At 45.0% G+C, this 23,772-nt stretch overlaps 1 protein-coding gene across 1 annotated transcript in view; it reads right to left on the bottom strand.

Moving 5' to 3' along the window:
- Window positions 1-23,772, bottom strand: part of ALAD (aminolevulinate dehydratase) — an 870,814-nt gene that overhangs the window by 192,537 nt on the left and 654,505 nt on the right. The window contains 1 exon segment of the mRNA XM_044058183.1: window positions 12,529-12,617. Within this exon segment, the coding sequence (XP_043914118.1) occupies window positions 12,529-12,617 (89 nt within the window).

Below are 23,772 nucleotides of genomic sequence, written 5' to 3'. Positions count from 1 at the left end.
GCGCCTGGGATCTGCCTCTAGGGTTGTCTGGATCTGCCCCTTTGAGGTCTGTGACACAGGAAAGGACCAATTCTTTGTAGGCCAGTGTCTACTAAACCTAGGTGGCTGTACTTGTAAAAAAAATCTGACAGTTTGCACAGATTTAGCTTTGTCCTCCATTTTCTTTAACACCTCTTCTGCCTTAACCCCAAACAAAGAATCATGCTGTAAAGGTGCATCTAATAATTTAACTTTAGAACAGGCAGATTTTGTTCCTTTAACCAAGCATGCCTCCTAATTACAGAACCCGTAACTGCGACTCTGCAGGGGGCCTCAGAGAATCAAACCCACATTGTAAAGTATTTTTTCCAACTTGTTCAGCTGCATGCAATAAATCCTGCATTTCCTTGTTTTCTGCACATTCAGAATTTAACATTTTCTGTTTAAGCAATGCCATGGCATGTTGCTGATATTTGAGCATATGAAACTGACAGTTTAAGGCCCTTATAGCCAAGGTTGCAGATGTGTACACCTTTTCCCCCCATCTATCCAGTGCCCTAGAATCCCTGTCAGAGGGGGTAGGGTTTTTTGCAGCGGAAGCCTTAACTCCTTTGGGACCCTGTGAAATAGTTGCTGGGTCTGCAGCAAGGTTTTTAAAAAGGAATTTATGAGAGTCAGGAACCCTGTAATATCTGTCGGGCTTAGCAGGAGCTGGAGGTAAGGAGTCAGGGGTCAGACTAGACTCTGAAAACACATCTACAATGTCTAACAGGTGGAATGGCTAGAGGCCTGTGTTGAGGTAGTAAAAGAAAATCCCTGAGCCTCTTTTTAGATTCTGAAAAACCTTGGCTATCCCAGTGGAAATGCTCCCTCATGGTATGCAAGGTTTCCCCGAAGGAATAGTCCTCTGGAGGAGAAGCTGAAGGTATAGATTCTTCAGCATCAGAATCCTCATTGGGGGGGGGGGGGGGGGGGATATTCCTGATCAGAAGAGGAATCAGAAGAAATAGAAACCTGATCTGAAGATTCATAGTCTCTTGCCTAGGCCTCTTATCTGGAGGGGGATGGGAACCCCTGATCCATCTGGAGGGGGATGGGAAGCCCTGATCCATCTGGAGGGGGATGGGAAGCCCTGATCAAGGTTATCAAGTCTTCGGCCATTTTGAGTATTTGATTTTTAGGCATAGAGGCCTGTCCACGTGGCTCTTGAGTTTCTTTGCTTTAGAAGGTCCTTTAGTCTTTGCCTTTGAAGCTGAAGTCGGTTTAATGTAAAGATGCTTAGGTCTGAATACACCCTCAGAAGCCGGTGCCTGCTCAGCGGCTCCAGACCCATCTGAAGGAATAATGTCCGAGGCTCCAATACCTTGAGTTTCCAGCGGCATGGCCGACTCCACGTGGGAGTCAGTAGCGGCCTGCGACTAAGTAGCGGGCGTCAGGGGCTGCGAAAGCGCCTCACTGAGAACCGGCGAACCAGCGACTGGCTTAGGAGAAGCTTAGTCCTTGGTTTTGGACCTTGGTTGTTTATCTCTCTCTTTTTCTTTGTGTTTTTTTTTTGTTTTTTTTCAACTCTGTTAGGCAGATGGCTATCCGATGACATTTCTGGATAATTAAACCGACGTCCAAAATAGTTTAAAGCAAAATCATACAGACGCTTAATAGTGCGTTGGTTAAATCTAGCACAAAACAGACAACCAGAAACGTTGTAATCAGGGCCTAGGCAAGGAATACAGTAAGAATGAAAGTCCTTATGAGGTATTTGCTTTCCACAAGAAATACAATTATTAACTTTCTGACATTAGTCTGGAGTAAGAAAAAAAGTTTCCCTAACTGGGTACTTAGCTTTATTGAAGACTTCGGGTCTGAAACTTGAACACGAAAATCTCAGGAGTCGGCCAACAAGGCACTTGGGAACTGCTTCTACTTCGGGCACCGCACGGCAAGAAAGACTGAAAAAAATGGCGCTGGCTGCTTATTTTATACCCCTGACGACCTGACGTCAGGGAAGGGGCGACAGCAACTGATGCAGGACCCACGACTTTGGAATTCAGGGCAACTGAGGGCAACCTGCCAGCGGAATTACCTAAATGCAATGACTGCAACAGTGAAACACTTAAGAACATCTGCTAACTCTTTTGAATTGGCATAGTCAGGAAAAGTAGAAATCTTTTGTTTTAATAGTTTAAAAGTGTGTTGCTGATATTTTAACATATGGAACTGACAACTGAGTGCTCCGATAGCCAAGGCTGAAGAGGTGTATACTTTTTTTTACCCCATCTGTCCAGAGCTCTGGAGTTCTTGGCAGAACTAATCTTAGCTCCTTTAGGTGCCTGTGTAATGACCAATGGGTCTGCAACAAGACTTCTGTACAGGTATTTGCGAGAATCCGGTATGCTGTCATACCAGTCAGGTTTACTAGGAGCAGGTGAGAGGGCGTCAGGGGCTACGCTGGATTCAATCTAAAATGGGGGGATGGGCAGGGGTCTGTGCTGGGGCAGGTCCAGAAACCAAGTCTTTTCTTAGACTGTGGGAAATCCTGAGATTCCCACTGGAAATGTTCCCTGAGGGTGTGAAGGGTTTCCCCAAAGGAAATGTTCTCTGGAGGGGAGGCAGAAAGGATAGATTCCTCTGCATCTGAATCCTCGTAAGCAGTCAGAGGTTGCCGTTTCTCTTCAAAATCTGAATAGGCAGATTCCTCAGAATCCTGTTCTGTCATTTTCTGGAAAAGGGTGCCTTTTCCTTTTAGAAGTATTGGCCTGACTACCCCGGATAATGGAGATGGCACCCTCTGTCATTTTTAGCATTTGTGCTTGGGGTGGTGGAGCAGGAGCAAGATGGTGGCTAGAAGCAGATTTTCTAGGGGTGGTTTGGCTTCAAGGCCTGAGAAAATCCGTTGGTCTGAAACTGTAGTCGGATGAAAAGACATCTGTTTTCGTCTAGATTCAGTAGTGCAAAAGGCCTCCTCAGAAGCAGATGCCTGCGTCACAGCTCCAGACCCAACCGAAGCAGAGACAGCCAAAGGCTTGGAAGACTAAGGTTTCTGCGGCATACCAGACTCCAAAAGGGTCTTGGTAGAGGCCTGCATAGATAATGAATCGGGCATCACAGGCTGCGAAAGCACCTCACTGATTTCCGGAGAACTGACTACCTGCTTAGCAGTAGCATTGCTGGAAGGCTTAGCCTTGTATGGTCTCTATCTCTGCATTTTTTTGGAATGTCCACGGATTGTTGGCTGACAAGATGCCATATCGGAATGCGAAGGAACATGAAAACAACAGTCTACAATAAGAGCTCTATGGCGAATGGTTCTCGCATTAGAGAGGGCACATAAAGTACAGTTGTGTACCTACCATAAATGTAGATGTTAGAGTGTGTTTCACTGTTGCAGTCATTACTCTTGGGTTATCCTGCTGGCAGGCTACCCACAGTCTGTCTGAATTCCAAAGTCTTGGTCCGGCGTCGGTTGCTGTCACCTCTTCCCTGACGTCAGTGTGCCAGGGGTATAAAAGATGCAGCAGACGCCATTTTCTTCAGTTTTTCTTGCCCGAGATGTCAGGTGCCCCCAAAAGGGTAGGTTAAATAGATTATGCAAATAAACATGCATGCACTAAAGTCATTTCCTTCATCTACAAGCAAATACACCACATAGGTTGTATAGAATAGAGAAGTACAGATAAGACCCAGCAAATAAAGGGGGATGGTGGGAGGGTAAACCTGGACTGCAACAGTGAATACACTCGAACATCTACATTTATGGTAGGTACACAACTGTACTATGTTCATAGTGTTTCACTGTTGCAGTCATTACTCTTGGGTTGAATCCCAAAGCTGAGGATGGGTGGCTGGAGAGGCTATGAGACCCTGCAGAACTGCAGTGGAAAGCCTGCTCTGAATTTACAGTAGAGAGGTAAGTGGTAGTGCTTTGTAAAAAAGTGTGTACTGAACTCCAAGTTACAGCTTCTAAGATGTCTTTGGTTGGTACTCCTCTGAGGAAGGCTGCTGAAGTGGCTGCTGCTCTGGTAGAATGTGGCCTAATGCCCTTAGACACTAATTTGCCATGCAGTGAGTAGCAGAAACAAATGCAATGGCCTATCCATTTTGAAATAGGCTGTTTTGAGATGGCCTTTCCTTGTGATCCTGCAGCATATGCCACTAAAAGTTGCTCAGTCTTTCTGAAAGCTTTAGTTCTGTCGAAGTAGAAGCGTAGCTGTCTGTGTATGTCCAAAGAATGCAGAAGTCTCTCACCCTTGTTCTGTGGGTTTGGATAAAAGGTAGGCAAGTGAATGGTTTGGTTAAGGGCCACACTGGACACCACCTTAGGCATAAATGTAGGGTTCGTCCTCAGAGAAAACCTGTCTGGATGGAAAATGATAAAAGGTTCCACAGCCATGAGTGCCTGTAACTCAGACTCGTCTTGCGGAGGTTATTGCTAGTAGCAGAGCTGTTTTCCAGGATAAGAATTTTATATCAGCTGTTGAGGCTGGCTCAAAAGGAGGAAGTGTGAGTTTTTCCAAGACATAACTGAGGTCCCATGCAGGTATTGGTGCTCTCCTTGGGGGTCTTATGTTTTTGGCCCCTCTGAGATACTGCCTTAAAGGATGAGAAAAGATAGGTGGTTCTATATTGTAATGGGCTGAAATGGCAGAGGCATGAATCTTAATTGATGACTAGGATAGGCCTTTGTCCAGCATCTCAGTTAAGCATTTGGTACAAATGTGTCAGTTCTTTGTTCCTGGTTCCAAGCACAGAATCTCTTCCATTTTTCTGCATAAGATTTTCTGGTACTGGGCCTCCTGGCCTCCAAGATGACATCCATTACAGCTTTGGAAAGAGGAGTGTTCTGAATGACTACATTATCTGCCATGCTGCCAGATTTAAGGTCCTGAGTTGGCTGTGCAGGATCAGATTGTTTTGTTGCGTCAGTAAGTGAGAAGGTTGAGGCAATGTCCATGCTGGACCTTGAGACAAGCTCTTTAGGATTAGGTACCAGTGCTGGCGTGGCCAGTCTGGGGCAAGCAATATCATTTTTGGCTTCTCTTGTCTGACCCTTAGGAGTACCTTGGGAAGGAGAGGCAGTGGAGGAAAGGCATATACTGTTAGGATTTTCCAGCTGAAGGATAGGGCATCCACTTTCCATGCTTGCTTGTGATAAATCCTTGTGCAGAATTCTCCGTAGTTGGCAGTTGTGAGGGGAGGCAAATAGATCTAAGTTTGGGCATCCCCATTTCCTTGTTATCATGCTGAAGACTTGTGAGCCCAGTTTCCACTCTTGGGGATCCATGAGGTTTCTGCTTAGTTCGTCTGCCAGAGTATTTATTTTTTCTGGCAGGAATTGTGCTTGCAGGTGAACTTGATAAGTCAATGTCGTGTCCCACAAAGTCATGGCTTGTCTGCAGAGAGGGTAGGAATGTGTGCCTCTCTGCTTGTTTATGTACCACATGACTGTAGTATTGTTCGTCTTTATCAGTAGTCGTCCTATATGAAGTAGATCCTTGAAGGCTGTCAGGGCATTCTGAACAGCTAGCATCTCTTTTTGATTGATATGAAGATGCATCTGGCTTGCTTACATACAATAATACATACATACATTTTCTTGCCATGTAGGCCCCACAGGAATAATCTGATGCATCCGTTAGTGTCTGCCTGGCTGTGGGTAAAGTGAATGTCTGTCCCTTGTTGGGGTGACAGGCCTGTGCCCACCATTGAAACTCCTGTTGCAGGCAGGGAATGATGGTAATTAATGTTTCCAGGCTGTGGCAATGTTGAGACCAAACACTTTTTAGATACCATTGTAGTTTCCTCATATGCAGTCTGGCATATGGAATTAGCAGAATGCAGGATGCCATGAAGCCCAACACCTGCAGAATTTTTCTTGCAGATAATTGGGTCTTTGTTGCCAACATTTTGAAATAAGTCAGTTGCCTTTGTCTGGCGTGAGATAAGCCATCTGGGCAGTTGTATTTAAGCTTGCACCCAGGAATATTATCTCTTGAGAGGGTACTAGCTTTGATTTATTTTCGTTTACTGTGTACCCTAGGCAAATTAGTAATCTTTCTACAAACGCCAGATGCTTTAGTAGAATGTCTGTTCTCTGCTTGAATAAGGCAGTTGTCCAAGTAAAGATATATTTGAATTCCACTTTGTCTGCAAAATGCAATTACTGGTGCCAGGCATTTTGTGAAGACCCTGGGCGCAGTAGATAAGCCAAAGGGCAGTGCAGAGAATCGGTAGTGCATTGAGCCAGCTATGAATCTGAGGTATATTCTGCAAGGTTGCCTGATTGGGACATGCAGGCATGCCTCTTTTAGGTCCAAAGTTACGAGTCAAGCCTTCTTGCCCAGCATGGGCAGTAGCTGCTGCAGAGACAACATTTTGAATTTTGGAACGTCCAGAAATGTGTTTAAAATAGACAGGTCCAGTATTGGTCTCCAGGATTTGTCCTTTCTGGGCACCAAAAAAAGTCTTGAGTAAAATCCTTGACCCTGCTCTTGTTGTGGTACCCGTTGAATGGCCCTCATGTCCATGAGGGACGAAACTTGCTTTTGCACCTCTGCCCATTAATTGCATGGCAGGTCTGGCATACCTTTTGCCCTTGGCAGGGTGTGAAAGTGTAACCTGTAGCCCTGAGACACTATGTTCAAGACCCATTTGCCCTGGGTAATCATGTGCCAATTTGGTAAAAAAAGTGCTAGTTTTCCCCCTAAGGGGGCTGCCAAAAGATAACTGCTTGGTTCTGGCAGAGGAAAGTCATTGGGACCGTTTCCTGTAAGGCTGTGATTTGTCTTCTCTGCTTTTGGAGGTAGAAGCACCCCATTGCTTAGGCCTGGATGAGCCTTGGGTCTGGGATCTGCCTCTGGGGCATCTGTATCTGCCTCTTTGTGGCCTGTCTGACACTGGAAAGGACAAATTCTTTGTAGGCCAGTTCCTGCTAAATCTGGTTGGCTGTACCTGTAGGAAATCCTCAACTGTCTGCATGGATTTCGCTTTATCCTCCATTTTCTTCAACACCTTCTGCCTTAACACCAAAGTATCATGCTGTAATGGAGGATCCAATACTTTTGCTTTAACATGATCAGGCAGATTCTGTTCCTTTAACCAAGCATGCCTTCTAATGACTGAACCCGTAACTGCGGCCCTGCAAGAGGCCTCCAGTGAATCAAAACCACATTGCAAAGTATGCTTTCCCACTTGTTCAGCTGCATGCAATAAATCCTGCATTTCCTTATCAGAACATTCAGAATTTCTCAACATTTTCTGTTTAAGCAGGGACATTAAATATTGCTGATATTTAAGCATATGAAACTGACAATTTAAAGCCCTTACAGCCAATGTAGCAGAAGTGTAAACTTTTTCCCCCTGTCTGTCCAGTGCCCTAGAATCCCTATCAGAGGGGACAGGATTTTTTGCAGTGGAAGCCTTGACCCCCCTTTGGGACCCTGAGAAATAGTTTCTGGGTCAGCAGCAGGGTTCTTATATAGAAATTTATGAGAGTCTGGAACCCTGTAGTATCTGTCTGGCTTAGCAGGTGCAGGGGGTAGAGAGTCAGGAGACGGGCCGGACTCTGAAAACACATCTACAATATCTAGAACAGGTGGAATAGCAAGAGGTCTGTGCTGAGGTAGTAAAAGAAAGTCTCTGAGCCTTTTCCTAGATTCTGAGTAATCTTGGCTCTCCCAGTGAAAATGCTCCCTCATGGTATGCAGGGTTTCCCCAAAAGAATAATCCTCAGGAGGAGAGGCTGAAGGAATAGATTCTTCAGCATCAGAATCCTCATAGGGAGGAAAAGAGTATCCCTGTTCAGAAGAGGAACCAAAGGAAATTGAAACCTGATCAGAAGAGTCATATTCTGTCTCTTGCCTAGGCCTCTTATCAGGAGGGGGATGGGAACCCCTGATCAGGATGGGGATGGGAACCCCTGATCAAAGTAATTAAGTCTTCGGCCATGTTAAGCATCTGTTTCTTCGGCATGGAAGTCTGCCCAGGAGAATGATGTACTTGTTTTTTTTGTCTTTAGAGCTGTTTTAGTCTTTGAAACGGAGGTTGGCTTGACATAATTGTGTAGGCCTGAAAACACCCTCAGAAGCCGATGCCTGCTCAGTGGCTCCGGACCCATCTGAGGGAATAGTTTCCGAGAGTCTGTTTTGGACTTCTGATGCCTGTCCTTTTCCTTGCGCTTTTTATAAACACCGGTCGTCGGCTATTCCGACGGCATTATATAGTTAAACCTGTGGCCAAAGTAATGAAAGGCAAAAATGTACTGACGCTTAATAGTGCGTTGGTTAAATATAGCACAAAACCGACAGCTAGCAACGTCGTGATCAGGGCCTAGGCAAGGAATACAGTAAGAATGAAAATCCTTATGGGGTATTTGCTTCCCACAAGAAATACAATTGTTAACTTTTTCTGACATCGGTCTGGAGCAAGAAAAAAAAGTTTCCCCAACGGGGTACTTAACTTTAATGAAGACTTCGGATCTGAAATTCGATTTCGAAAATCTCAGGAGTTGGCCGACCGGCACTTGCGAACTGCTTTTGCTTCGGGCACTGTGTGGCAAGAAAGACTGAAGAAAATGGCATCGGCTGCATCTTTTATACCCCTGGCGCACTGATGTCAGGGAAGAGGCGACAGCAACAGACGCCGGACCAAGACTTTGGAATTCAGGCAGACTGCGGGTAGCCTGCCAGCAGGATAACCCAAGAGTAAGGACTGCAACAGTGAAACAAGATGAACATCCAACAACGGGGGACGTTGTGGTCTGGGCCTAAACAAGTGATGCAGTAAGAATGGCAGTTTCCGTGTGGGATCTTCTTTCCACATGTGAGACAACTGTTAACTTTTTCGGACATCGGCTAGTGCAAGAAAAAAAAAAGTCCCCAATGGGGTACTCAGCTTTAGACGTTTTCAGCTGAAATTCAACCTCTGGTAGCAACCGACTGGCACTCATGCAAACTGCTTCTGCTACGGGCTCCAGGGCAAGAAAGACTGGTGTAATGTCAGCTGCCTTGCTTTATAGCACTGATGACCTGACATCAGACTACAGGCGACCAAAGCTGATGTAGAAAAACATGGACTCTGGTATTTGGGCTGGCCAAGGGCTACCACAGCAGGGATAACCCATAGGTGAGGACTGCAACAGTGATACACTAACATCAGCAACTGTACAGAACAGTACGTTTATAATGTAGCAGAAAAGTAGTCTATGAACTAAGCCAATGCAGGAATGGTGATAGATTTTTACCAATAGGGATGACTGCAAGATAGGGCAAAGAAGAGGATGGGATTTATTGGACAAAATTAGCAGAGAAACCAAGATACTGGAAGCAAATAAGGGAGGGAGGAAGTAGGTAATGACGTGGGATGCAAATAAAGAGGGAGGGAAGGATAATGGAGTGCGATAAGGCCAAGCAGAAGTTTAGACTGCAGGTTAGCAATTGCTTTGACAACCATGGATTAATAACAGAGTATAGGCAAACAAAACGGGATGGGGAATGTTAAGTGAAAGATCAGCTTTTGCTGAGAGACTAGAACAAAAGTCGGTGATAAAAAAAAAATGGACAATTACTTGGGCATATAAAATGATGCATGACAACTATAAGAATCAATTATAAGAGGTTAGAAAAGATTGAGAAAGCAGAATGAAAAAGCAAAATACAAAGGAACAGTGGGAGGCATGTATGCATTTCCTGGAGTCCACAAGGTTTATGATTCTGCATTAAGCGGTGAACAAGTATTTTTAAACACCAGAAAGTTCTTCCTCCAGTACATAGCAAACAGGATATGCGATGGCAAAGAGGTAACTAGGAACATTTTTAGGACTATACTGAATTGGCAGACTTAAAAAATAAATCTCTGTAATTTGCCATAACTGTTTGGGAAACAAATGGTTGTACCAAAGGAAATTCTTCTGAGCTGGGATAAGAGGAACTGAACTGCATAGACATAAGTAAGACCTTATTAAGTTTAACATTACTGCCTTCCAAAACAGCAATTATCAGAAAAATGAAATCAAAATCTAAACCAGCTATTAAAGTACTGTATATTGTAAAGGGGATAAAAGAATTGGAGGAGGATCTTTAAAAAAAGGAAAGGAGCCAATTAAAAAGAAATAAATATAATTTGTGAGAATACATGCAGAACAATGCTCTGGGAGTGAAATTTAAGGGAAAACAGGACTTGTGCAATTTATGTAATTTTAAAGTGAATGACAACTGTTAAAGAAAGCATATGAAAAATGCATGAAAATAAAACATTTTTGTACTTTTTTCTCTACATGTCACTGTTCAAAATGTGTAAATTTAATACCGTTACTTAATGGCAATTCTAAGTACTGTGCCCAAATAAATGTTTTCACACACTTCTCCACTGAAATAACTATGTGCTAAAGAGACAGTTCAGCCCCCTTACCACTCCTAATATCAGTATATTCTGCTGAAAGTAAAGCATAGGAATTGAAATTCTGCAGTCAGTACCCATTCCCAAAAGAGGCGTCCCTGTAAAGGTAACAGGCCAAAGTCCTGCCCTGTTTGTTGATAGCAGCAGACAGACAATGTGTATTCCTTTATGCTGACAGAGCACATTCCTTAACAATAAGAATGAGCTTTCCTCATTTTGCTCATGGTACATGTCATTAGTGCCTGGGTGGGAAACGGACCCTGCTCTCCCACTGCCGAAACTTTTTTGCTATAATTAAGACAAATGATGTGTTACTGTAAGAATTACACATTAAGTAGTCTCAGAAAAGGACACGAACCCTGCTTGGATGAAGGAACATAGCTAATCAAATCTGCTGATGACTGCAAACTAAGGGTGGTTAGAGCACAATTCAGATGCTCATTCTGCAGCAAAGGCAGATCAAACAAATGACTGATGTGTTGCAGACTTATCTGAATGCCAAGAAATCCAGCACAAATAAATTTTTCATTATTGCTTAACAGATGGAGCATTCCACACAAATCTGTCAAAGGACTTGGTAGCTATGTCAATTAACTCTCCTCAAACCACTTTTCTACCACAGTTACAAAATCCTTCTATCCTGCCCAAGTTATCTTTTGTGATGTCTCATCAAGGTCAAAAGATGTTATATTCCCACTTTATTCCTCCCTTCTGGTATGCAACTCATTAAGAAAAAAAACAGACTTGGCACTTTCTCATCAAAATAAATGTGAGGTCTCGTCTTTTTCCCTAGCAGACTAAAAATCAGTCAGACAGATTCCCGAGGGATGATCGCTCAGCTCTCCATGTAGCAAATGACAGCACTCAAACAAAACCAAAGGTAAAGCAAACATCCATTCTGGAAACAAAACATGCAGCTACATTACAACCACCAGACAGTAGGACAAGGACATAACCCAATGTACAGGTCGTATCTGGAATAAGATGCACTTACATAAAGGACAGTACTTCCCTAGCATTCTTTGAAGACTGTGTGGATGAATACATGGGTGACTGAATTTTTCACCTGAAGCATACAAGGAAAATATGCTCAATGGTGAACACTTTTAGACTTCAGCTAGTGTCAAGAGATGTGGCAGAACTTCTCAGTGGTCTCCTTGGCAGTAAGCTTTAGCTACAACACCTGTACCCAGAAACACTGCTTTGGTACTACCTTGTGGTCCCAAACGAGGATCTGACACGTGAATCAAGAAAGACAACATCTTTTTAAGCCTTTCAAGAGAAATAATGTACACTTTAGAGCCCAGAACCGACCTTCATATTTGCTGACACAAGTCTGCTAAACTCTAAAATTTACAGTAATGCCCAGATATAAAATCAGTTTCGAGATCACTGCAAAATGTGCATCAGGTGAACTGGCTGACTGAGCTAGAACAAAGTTATCATCAAAACAAAAACAGTAGAATGCAGTTTCAAGTGCAAATAAAGATCATGCATTTCTAAACATCGTGGAGGCTGCAGAAAGGACATGCAGCAAAGCTGACTTCTGGAAATAAAAACTGCACAGTCAGGAATCTGAGAAACCTCCAAATGGAGCAGAATGAAATGTGCAGCTCACAGCAACCCATGCCCAAACTTAATATTTACAATTACCGACTTTTCAGTGAAAAAGTCCACCCAAAGCACATTCATTTTACCTTAATGTCTAAGCATTGTGAATTACGAGATCTGATTGTATTCTATGCTCACAATTTCTGATACGTCTTTGCCAATCAGATGCAAGTCTGCACATTGTGTATATCTATATCTGCCTGTATTCTTTGTCTATATTTTTCAAAACCCGTCTGCCTGCATTTATTACTCGGTGATGTATGTACTGTCCCTTTTTTGGTATGTGAAGCTTTTCTCCCCGGGCCTCCGCTGAAAATGGACATATATCCAGTCGGACTATCCCAGTCAACAAATGAAAAAATAAATAAATAAATACTACTAATCCCCATTTAGCTTTTTTTTTTAAAGAATGCTGGACAGAATCCTGCGTTCTGTTGATGTGGTGGCACCCAAGGTAATCAAAACAACCCCACAATACAGACTGCCAACTGTTGGGTGACAGGTAGACAATTCTGTATATAAATCAGGTATGTTACTTTAATGACTCACCTTGTTCCCCAAGTCATTGGAAATGATAGCCTGTTTTATGGCACCGATTCGGCCATCCATCATATCTGAAGGTGCTATAATATGGCAGCCTAAAACAAGACAAGAGAGAATTAACATTTGTTTTTTTGAGAAAAGTGACGTTTACGTACTGAAAAAAATTTTGTATTCCCTGAATGACAGCTGCATGAACGACAATGAGAGTGGCACACGTCAATGACAGATGCATCCTTTCTTATACTATTGCTTAGAAATATCTTAAGACTGTACACCACACGACGGAAATGCACAAAGGTACCAAGAAAAAAAAAGTTATGTACTCACCATAACGTTCCATGTATCTAGTCCATCTCGCCGAACATTATTACATGTGGGTTCGGAGCCGCCGCTTAGAAAGCCTGAAAACTTCTGATTGGCTCGTGGCTAATAGGTATCCCATGATGCATGCGCACATTCCCCAGATCTTGTTTGCTACTAGTCTACCAGAATCAGACATGAAAAAGGAACAAAGGTCCGGAAGAATAAACTGTAATAAAAGGAGCCCTTGTGGTAAAAAAACACTAAAGGAAAAAAAAAAGCTGTATCCAGATCCTCCAGGAATAGGGCTGGTGGGTGGGTTCGTAATAATGTTCGGCGAGATGGACTACATACATGGAATGTTATGGTGAGTACATAACTTCTGTATGTTATGTAGTCCTATCTTGCCTCCATTATTACATGTGGGACAGTGTCCCTAGCATCTTGAATGGGTGGCTCACTGGAAGATACTCCTGAGTACCGTGGAGCCAAACGAAGCTCTACCCCTGGAAGTTAAATCCAATTTAGAATGGGAAATGAAGGTATGGGGGTAGCCCATGTTGCTGCTGCACAAATACTATCAATAGGTGTCCTGGCTTGGAAAGTGGCAGAAATAGATAAGGACTTGGTGGAATGCGCTTTAACTTTAAAGGGTAACTCCTTTCCTTGAGAACTGTAAATAAAGGAAATACAGCTAGAGATCCAGTTCGAAAGTGTAACCTTGGACACTGGCAATTCAATTGTTTGGTTTAAGTGAAACTGAGAACAGACTTTAGAAATAAAGTAAGGGTTGGTCCGGAGAGAGACCCTATCTTTGTGAAAAATTAAGTATGGAGGTTTAACAGACAGAGCTTGTAATTCAGAAACTCACCTGGCTGAGGTTATTGCTGTCAGAAAAAGAGTCTTCCAAGACAGAAACTTAAGCTGACAACTATGGGCTGGCTCAAAGGGTGGCAGAGTAAGTCTAGACAGAACTAAATTTAGGCCCCAAGGTGGAATGGGGTCTTGTACAGGAGGTCTTAACATCGTGGAAACGTTAAGAAAGGATTTGCACAGTTTGTGAGACAAGATTGGAATCATTAATCCCCACATGAAAATTAGATATTGCTGCTAGTTGAACTTGGAGTGTAGCAGCCGCTGAACCTTGGTGAAAGAGTTCAGAAATAAACTCTAGAACAATAGTAATGGGAGCTGTAAATGGATCAACTTCATTATTGTGTGCCCATATGGAAAATCTTTTCCATTTACTATGATACAATTTTCTGGTCGAAGGCTTGTGAGAAGAGGTAATAATACGAGTTACAGCTGGAGACAGATCATGAAACCTGACTAGTGATGGAACTGGAGCAGCCATGCTGTCAGTTTGAGTGTGGGGAGATTGGGGTGAAGAGAACCTGACGTGTGTCAGGAGGTCTGGCACTGGGTCCAGCGTCCATGGGCAGTCCAACAGGTGAGGCCCGAGAAAAGGGAACCAAATCTGACGAGGCCAGTAAGGGGTGATGAGGATCATCTTGCTTCCCAACAGCATTGCTTTCTGTATGACCTTGGGGATGAGTGGAAAATGAGGAAAAGCATAAAGGAGTCCGGGGGCCAATCGTGGACTAGTGCATCTCTTGGAGAGAGAAAAAGGTGCTGCATTTGGTGTTGATGGGACTGGCAAAGAGGTCGCAGCAGGGTTGTCCCCACTTGTGAAAGATCATGCTGGCTATCTTCTGGTTCAAGGACCATTCGTGAGGTAACAAAATTGCCCTGCTTAGCTTGTCCACTACTACGTTGGAAGTCCCCAGGATATGTGTTGCAACGAGAAAGCCTTGGGAAGAAATCGCCCAATCCCAAACTCGTACGGCCTCTCGACATAAGGGGTATGATCTGGTTCCCCCTGGTTTGTTTAGGTACCAGACAACCGACATGTCGGTCTGGATAGCTATCGTCCCTAGAGGGAGAAGGTCGTGAAGTGCTTGCAATGCTAGAAGCACCGCCCTCATCTCTAGGGCATTGATATGCAGATGGGCCTCCTGCTCTTGCCATGTGCCTTGGACAGTCATGCCAAGAAAATGCCACCGCCCACCCTGAGAGGCATCCGTAGTCACAGTGGCAACAGGTCGGTGCAGTACAAAGGGAGTCCCTGTGGTAAGATGACCTGGTTGAATCCACGACCGTAGGTCCTTTTTGCAAGAATCTGTAATCAGGATCTGATGTAGTGGCAACTGTTGAAACGACCACTGGGATGACAGGAGCCATTGGAGTATTCTCATATGTAGTCTTGCTAAAGGTATCAACGTTATGGTTGATGCCATAGTCCCGAGAAGCTGCAACACCACCTTCGCTTTGACTCTTTGAAGGGGAAGTATTCTGTAAATTTGTTGCACAAGATTCTGTATTCTGTATGTACGCAGTCTGGCTGACATCTCGACCGTGTCTATGTTTGCTCCTATAAAAGTTAGACTGAGTGGGTAAAAAAAAAAAAAAAAAAAGGATTTTTCCCAGTTTATCGAGATTCCCAATTGGGAACAAAGCTTGATTGTGGAATCTCTCTACTGAATTAGGTGATGCCTGGTGGTGGTCAAGAGACAATCATCCAGGTATGGAAAGACTTGGATTCCCTGACGCCGCAAATGAGCTGTGACTACTGCCATGCACTTGGTGAAAGACCCTGAGGGCTGTGGTGAGACCAAAGGGCAGCACCCGAAACTGGTAATGATTGGCTCCCAGCCGGAAGTGTAGGTAGCTCCTTGATGCTTTGTCCATCCTTATGTGGTAGAAGGCATCCTGGAGATCTATTGAGCACATCCAGCTGTCTCTCCCCAACAAAGGGAGTATGGACTGTACAGTGACCATTCGGAACTTGTACTTCTTTACATGCTCATTTAACCTGCTGAGGTCTAGGATGGGTCGCCTGTCTCCTGTTCTTTTTGGAACTAAAGAACCTGGAGTATGTTCCGAATCCTGTCTGGTCTGTTGGGACCTTTTGGATAGCTCTTTTTAATAGCAGCTTTTCTATCTCTATAGCCACTTGATCCCTGTGATTGGGTGGTACATCTGGGATCCTTTTGGGAGGGCGTGGAAGATGGGAAAAGGGTACAGAGTAACCTCTGGTAATGATGTCTTGTACCCACTAGTCTTGAGTGAGATTTAGCCAGGCTTCTGGGTACAAGGACAGGCGACCCCCGACCGGCTCCAGAGACACACAGTCGGGTTCCACATCAGGAACACTGATAGGGACAGTCACGAAAGGAATCGCGACCTCCCTGATTTTTTGGGCCTCCCCTGCCTCTAGGGAGACGTCTACCATTATATCCTCTGCCCCTGCCTCTGAAGGAGGAATCACCTTGTGTGTCCTGGAAAGGTCTCTGATTTCTGGAACCACATTTTGCTGCTCTTTTGACCTTTAGGTTAAGTTCTAGAAGGAACGGTAAAACGGACTCCCATGGCAGAGAGTCTTTCCTTCCTGCTCACACCTGGTGAGGGTATCTTTCACCTTGGTCCAAAAAGAGAGGATCCGTCCACGGGAGCATTGGTGAACATAGACTTGAAAGGCTCAGCAAAGTTGCACAGACGCATCCAGGAATGTCTCCTTAATGAGACTCCTGAATCCGCCGCCCTACTCGCACCATCAGCTGCACATGAGATCAGCCGCATGGAGGAGTTAACAATAGATGGGAGAGTAGCCAACTGAGCAGACACTGTAGATGGGACTGCTTCAGTCGAGGTACCCTGAAGAGCATCTCCTAACTCCTTTAGGATATCTCTCTGAAGTCTCATAAAATGTGATAGATAGTTCAGCGATCTGAGTGTAAAAGCCGCTGAAGAGAAGATACGCTTCCCATACCTATCCATCGTCTGGGATTCCTTGTTAGGTGGATGGATAGAAGTAGTCTCTGCTAGCCCCTTCTTAGTGGCCACCGCCACCACCATGGCATCAACAGGTAAACTCTTAGATAAAAACTCTTTGTCCTGAGGGGTGGAGAGAAATTTATTCGGCCTCCTGCGGACTGGTTCCACTGCATCGGGAGTCTGCCATGCCTTCTGACTCACGAGATCTAGCAATTCATCAAATGGAGGAGACACCCATGAAGCTGAGGGTTGAGACCCAAAAGCCTTCAGGTACACTGACTCCTCATCGGAAGGGGTAACGGTGGGCCAGCCGCCTCGCTGCCTGAGGATCTCCAAAATGTCTGCAAAGGAGACATCTTCAGAGGACAACTTAGGGGACCCCTCCGACTCATCGAGATCAGTGTCAGATGTGACAGATTCATCTGGAGTCTACATGCTTCTTACATGATCTCTTCCGACGGGGCTCCTCAGTGGGGTCTTCTGGGGAGGTCTCAGAAGATCGGGGGCCACCCAAATGGGGGTCCTGAGGATGTGAGTCTCTACCATCCCGGGGGGGGGGGGGTGCTGAGACCGTAGTCGGCGCTTGAGGGAGTATAGCATCGGTACTCCTACGTGGTATGGATGAACTATCCAACATGCTCCTCATTTCACGAAAATTGACTCATCCGGCTCTGGGGAGAGCATAGGCGCCGATGGCTCCAAAGGAATCTGCTCCGAAAACAATGTAGGGTCCGAGCTCACTCAGGCCGACGCACCAAGAGGAAGACTCTCCACCGAAGAGGTTCGGTTCCAAGTGTCCCCCTCGGGCCCGAAGAGCTTTGGACCCTAGACACTTTGGACGGCGCAGACAGTGTCGGAGCGGGGCTTGGCTCCGAGACAACCACCCGGGACACCACTATAGTCGGTACAGACAGCGTTGGCTCCAAAGGCCCAATCTGGGTTGGAGGAGGAAACAGAGCAGGGTCAGTAACAGGAGTCGGCACCGAGACATAAGTGGTCAGAGCTGAAAAAATTTTTGGCAAGGCCAACGACTTAAGGAGTCTGAGCACCACTCTCTCGATGTCTTCTTCAGAAAAGCTTCTGGAGGATCTGGAGGACAGAGTTGGAGACCTCGCTCTCTGTAATATAGGTGATTTTAAAGTAGGGGAAACCGGTGGAATGTCTGTAGACCGGCTCCGAAGCACTGGGTGCCGACACTGCAATGTCCGTGTCCAGAATCTCGATCGGCTCAGAGGACAGTGGAGCCGAAGAGACAGAGACCATCTCCGCTTTAGGTAACTTCTGTGGAGGTTCAGAGACAGACGTTGAGGCGGGAGAAGGCCTTTTGGAGGTCTTGCCCTCATCTTTACTGGAAGAACGTGACCTAGCAGAGGACGACGAGCTGGCTAGGTCTTCCTCTAAAGAAGGTTTTAACAATCCTTTTAGAATCAACTTATTCTTCCATTCCTGGAGCACTCTAGGACTAAAGCAATGGCAAGAGAGACAAGTCTCTTGAAGATGTATGGCCCCTAAACAGTACACACAGACACTATGTCCATCAGTGATGGACATTTTTTGAGAGCATTTAGTACACTTTTTAAATCCTGACTGTTTATGCTTTTTATGTTCCTTAGACATGATGGCAGTCTCAACAGGCGATTGAAGAGAAAATGCAACACATTCACTCGAGAGGAACTAGATCCTCTAACAAACAGATCTAGCCCTACTTCTCACAACAAACAACCAGGGAAGTTTTACTAGGTTCTCCAACTTAAACGAACCTAGTGTAAAGGAAAGGGAAAAGTACAGTTTTGTAACTACCATAAATGTAGATGTCCGAGAGGAATGCATCTGCAGTCTTTACAAATGGGTTGTCCTGTCGTCAGGCAGCCCTTCGGTCAGCCGGATTCCAAAGTCTGGGTCTGGCTTCGGCTGGTGTCGCACTTCACCCGACGTCATTGCGGCAGTTATTCGGGTATAAAGGCATCAGCCGACGCCATTTTCTTCAGTGTTTCTTGCCCCAGATGCCAGGTGCCCTCTTGGATGGCTAAATTTGGATAAATGCCAAAGTTTCCAAATAGTAGAGAGCAAACACACAAAATAAGCATGTATGTACATACATACAAACAAATACACCATAATAGATCCCCCCCAAGCTAGCTGAAGATTGGCAAGTACCCTAGGAGTACCTCAGAGGGGAAGGAGGGTGGGTAATCCTGACTGCAGATGCATTCCTCTCGGACATCTACATTTATGGTAGGTACAAAACTGTACTATGTCCTTCAAGGATGCATCTGCAGTCTTTACAAATGGGTAGAATACCATAGCTAAACTAGGGGAGGAGGAAATGAGAATAGATTATGGTGTAGTCAGGATCCCTTGCAAAACAGCAGTGGCAAAGCCAGCACGGGATCTAGAGTATAGAGGTAAGTTATAATGCTTGGCAAATGTATGCACGGAGGTCCAAGTAGCAGCCTCTATAATGTCCTTGGTAGCCACTCCTCGTAAGAAAGCTGTGGTAGTGGCTGTAGCCCTTGTGGAGTGAGGCCTGATGTTCTCTGGAGTTTTCTTTCCATGGTAGGAGTAACAAAATCTAATGCAATTTCCTATCCATTTGGAGATAGTCTGTTTAGAAATTGGTTTTCCTTCCTTTCCTGTTGCATATGCTACCAGAAGCTGGTCAGTTTTTCTATTGTTTTTTGTCCTGTCCAGGTAGTAGCGTAATTGTCTGTGTACATCCAAGGTATGTAAGAGTTTTTCTCCCCTGTTCTGTGGGTTGGGGAAGAATGTAGGAAGGTGGATAGCCTGATTTAAAGAGACTCTGGATACCACCTTAGGCATAAATGTAGGATTTGTTCTCATGGACACTCATCTTGATGGAAGATCAGGAAGGGTTGTACTGCCATTAATGTCTGTAGTTCAGAGATCCTTCTTGCTGAAGTTATTGCCAGCAGGAAAGCAGTCTTCCAGGATAAGTATTGTAATTCTGCTGTAGCTGCTGGTTCGAAAGGAGGTAGAGTCAGTTTTTCTAGCACAAAGTTCAAGTCCCATGCTGGCAATGGAGGTTTCCTGGGAGGTTTTACATTTTTAATTCCTCTCAGAAACTGTCTGAGCAGAGGATGCGAGAAGACAGGAGGATCCAAGCTGTATTCTGCTGAAATAGCTGATGCATGTATCTTGATGGAAGAATAGGACAGGCCTGTATGGAAGAGCTCCGCCAAGTACTCCAGGATGTTGGCTATGTTCACCAGTGTCACATCTTGCCCATTTGCAGTACTCCAGACGAGATATCTTTTCCATTTTGCTGCATAATTCTTTCTTGTTGAAGGTCTACGAGCCTCCAGGATTATGTCTTTAACCCTTTGGGATAAATTTGGGTTAATTGCTGTTATGTAATGTTCCAGGCAGTTAGCTGCAGAGTTTTTAGGTTTGGATGCAGGATGTTGTAGTTGTTCTGTGTCAGCAGTAATGTGATCAGGGGCAGTGTCCATATTTGTTCCCGGGACATGCTCCTCAGCAGTGGATACCAATGTTGTCTTGGCCAGTCTGGGGCTATCAGAATGATCCTCGGACGTTCCTCTTTGATCTTGAGAAGCACCTTGTGCATCAAAGGAAGTGGTGGGAATGCGTATGCTGTCAGGCTTTTCCAACTGAAAGATAGGGAGTCCACCTTCCAAGCAAGTGGGTGGTAAGTCCTTGTGCAGAATTTCTTTAACTGGTGATTGAATGGGGATGCAAACAAGTCTATTTGTGGTAATCCCCATTCTCTTGTGATGGTTTTGAAGATGTCCGGATGCAGCATCCATTCGTGGGCATCTGTTGTAGTTCTGCTTAATATGTCTGCTAGAATGTTTTCCTTCCCTGGTACATACATTGCCTGTAACTGAATGTTGTAGCTCAGAGCCACATCCCATAGGTCCAGTGCCAGCCGGCATAGATGGTATGAGTGTGTGCCTCCCTGTTTGTTGATGTACCACATAACTGTGGTGTTGTCTGTCCTTATCAACTGGACTTCTTGGAGAAAAGGTCTGAATGCCTGGATTGCCAATTTTACTGCCATCATTTCTTTTAGATTTATGTGCAGATGCAGCTGGTCTTGAGTCCATAGGCCTTGAATGCACTTGCCCATCATGTGTGCCCCCCAACCGAGGTCTGAGGCATCTGTCGTGATGGTTTGTCTTGGTTGACTTTTGCAGAAGGGCAATCCTGTGTTTGATTGACAGGCCTGAGCCCACCATAGGAACTCTTGCTTCAGGCATGGGATCATTGGAATTTTGGTTTCTAGGCTGTGCTTGTGCTGAGACCACAAATTCTTTAGGTACCACTGTAGCTTTCTCATATGCAGCCTGGCATGAGGGACCAGTATTATGCAGGATGCCATGTAGCCTAGAGCTTGTAGCACTTTTCTTGCAGTTAGATGGCTCTGCTTTGTTAATGCCAAGAAGTAGAGAGGAAGTTGCTCTTTCTTTTCTGCAGTTAGAAATGCCATTTGTTTTGATGTGTCCAGTTCTGCACCCAGAAAGGTTATTCTTTGGGATGGAATCAGCCTTGATTTTTTTGTATTGACTGTATATCCCAGGGCTTGCAGCAGGTAGATGACTCTTTGTAAGTCTTCTGTTAGTTTGTTTTTGTTGTCCGCTTGTATCAGGCAGTCCAGGTAGGGATAGATTTGAATTCCCTGAAGTCTGCAATGAGCGATTACTGATGCCAGGCATTTCGTGAACACTCTGGGCGCAGTAGATAAGCCAAAGGGCAATGCTGAGAATTGATAATGCTCTGATCCTGCAAGAAATCTGAGGTATCTTCTGCAAATTGGTCTTATGGGGACGTGCAGGTATGCCTCCTTGAGATCTAGAGTTACCAGCCAAGACTCCTTGCCCAGCATGGGAAGAAGCTGCTGTAGGGTCAGCATTTTGAATTTTGGAACAATGAGGAATGTGTTTAAAGCGGACAGGTCTAGAATAGGCCTCCATTTGTTTTCTTTTCTTGGTACCAGGAAGAGTGTGGAGTAAAATCCCTTCCCTTGCTCCATAGATGGTACCTTTTCCACAGCTCTCATTCTTAATTGAGATATTTGTTTTAGAACTTCTGCCCTTTGAGTAGGTGGTAGGTTTGGCATTCCTCTCTTTCCTGGTAGAGTATGGAAATGGAACCTGTAACCTGTGTCTATAGTTTGCAAAATCCATTTTTCTCTTGTAATGCAGTGCCAGTTTCTTGAAAATAATGTTAGCTTTCCGCCTAAGGGTGCTTCTAGTTGTTCCCTGGTAGGCGGTGCCACCGCCAAGTCACTGTGACTGAGTTGTTGTAGTGGTGGTGGCTGTATCCGTGCCTCGTTGGTCGTTACCCTGCCACTGGCGACCCCTGTAGGCACCCCTGGATTGGTTTCTGCCTCTAGAGCGCCTATTCCTGCCTCTTTGTGCCTTAGAGGAGTCCGGAAAGGACCAATTCTTGGAGGGCCAGTTCCTGCTAAACCTTGGAGGTTGAACTTGTAAGAAATCTTTCACTGTTTGCACAGATTTTGCTTTCTCTTCCATCTTTTTTAGTACCTGCTGTGCGGGGGCACCAAATAAATTGACCTTGTCCATAGGTGCATCCAAAAGCTTAGATTTGACATGGTCTGGTAATGCCTGTTCTTTCAACCATGCATGCCTCCTGATAACTGTGCCAGTCATGGCTGATCTACAGGAAGCCTCCAGTGCATCATAGCCACATTTTAAAAAATGGTTACTACCCTGCTGTATGTTATGTAACATTTCTTGAACATACTTTTTATCTAAAGATTCTTCTGAGGACAGCTTTTTAATCAACTGGTCAAGCATAAACTCTTGATATTGAATCATATGAAATTGGCAGTTCAAAGCTCTAGCTGACAAAGTAGCAGAGGTGTAAACTTTTTTACCCCATCTCTCTAAGGACCTGGATTCCCTTTCAGAGGGGAGGGGTTTTTTAGAAGAAGTAGCTGCTACAGCTTTAGGGCCCTGGGAGATAGTCTCTGGATCTGCAAAAGGAGCCTTATATAAGTGGTGATGAGTGTCCGGGACCCTGTAGTACCTATCGGGCTTAGCAGGAGCCGGAGGTAAAGTATCAGGAGCAGTGCAAGCATCATTAAATGCATCAACAACAGATAGAACTGGAGGTATAGCTAAAGGCCTATGCTGTGGCAAATGTAGAAAAGTCCTAAGCCTTTTTCTAGAGTCTGAGAAATCTTGGCCCTGCCACTGAAATTGTTCCCTCATAGCATGCAAGGTTTCCCCAAAGGAAAATTCCTCAGGAGGAGAGGCTGAAGGGATGGACTCCTCAGCATCAGAGTCTTCGTAAGGAGAATAAGAAGCCTCAGGAGGGTCTGTATGTTCTGAGTCATCAGAGGAATCATCTGTGGATACTGGCTCAGGGGGCTCTGCTCTAGGCCTCTTTTCTGGAGGAGGGAGAGAGGCCCTGTCTGGATGAGGCTGGGCTCCACGAATTAAAGAGATGAGATCCTCTGCCAAAGAAAGCATATGGGAGCTGGTGCTGGGCCTGTGAGAGGGGGGCTTGGCAGGCACAGGTTTTGATGCTTTGGCTGCTTTAGCCCTGGCAAAGGCCTTAATAGACATAGCTGGAGGAGGCCTAGCAGCTCCACGTGCAGGGGTAGAAATACCTAGGGGAATGGTGTCTGATAAATCATGTGAAATCGCAACAGAAGGTTGGATTTCAGAAGCCGTTTCTACCAGGTTAGAAGAGGCCTCGGTAGAAGGCAAGTTATCGGCTGAAGAAAGAACCGCTTGCTCGGTTTCGGCAGAAACCGAGACACTCGTGGTTTGCTTAACCGCGGTTTCAGCCGAAACCGCGAGTGTCGGTCCTTTTCTTTGCGTTTTTTGGTTATTTGCGTAGTCGGAGGATCCGACGGCATAATGTAGGCAAAATCGGAGCCGAAAATCTGTTTAGCAAAGTCCGAGCGACGTCTAAGCGTCCGTCGGTTGAAAGAAGCACAGGCTAGACAAGCTGCTACGTCGTGGTCTGGGCCTAAACAATGTATGCAATAGGAGTGGAAATCTTTATGAGGTATTTGTTTCCCACAAGATAAACAGTTATTAACTTTCTCTGACATCGGCTGAGGCAAGAAAGAGTCCCCAACGGGGTACTTAGCTTTATAGAAGT

The sequence above is a fragment of the Protopterus annectens genome, chromosome 16.part0, assembly GCF_019279795.1.
Source record: "Protopterus annectens isolate FY-2018-M chromosome 16.part0, PAN1.0, whole genome shotgun sequence".
Classification (NCBI taxonomy): domain Eukaryota; kingdom Metazoa; phylum Chordata; order Ceratodontiformes; family Protopteridae; genus Protopterus; species Protopterus annectens.
This window is presented reverse-complemented; position numbering and strand designations above follow the sequence as displayed.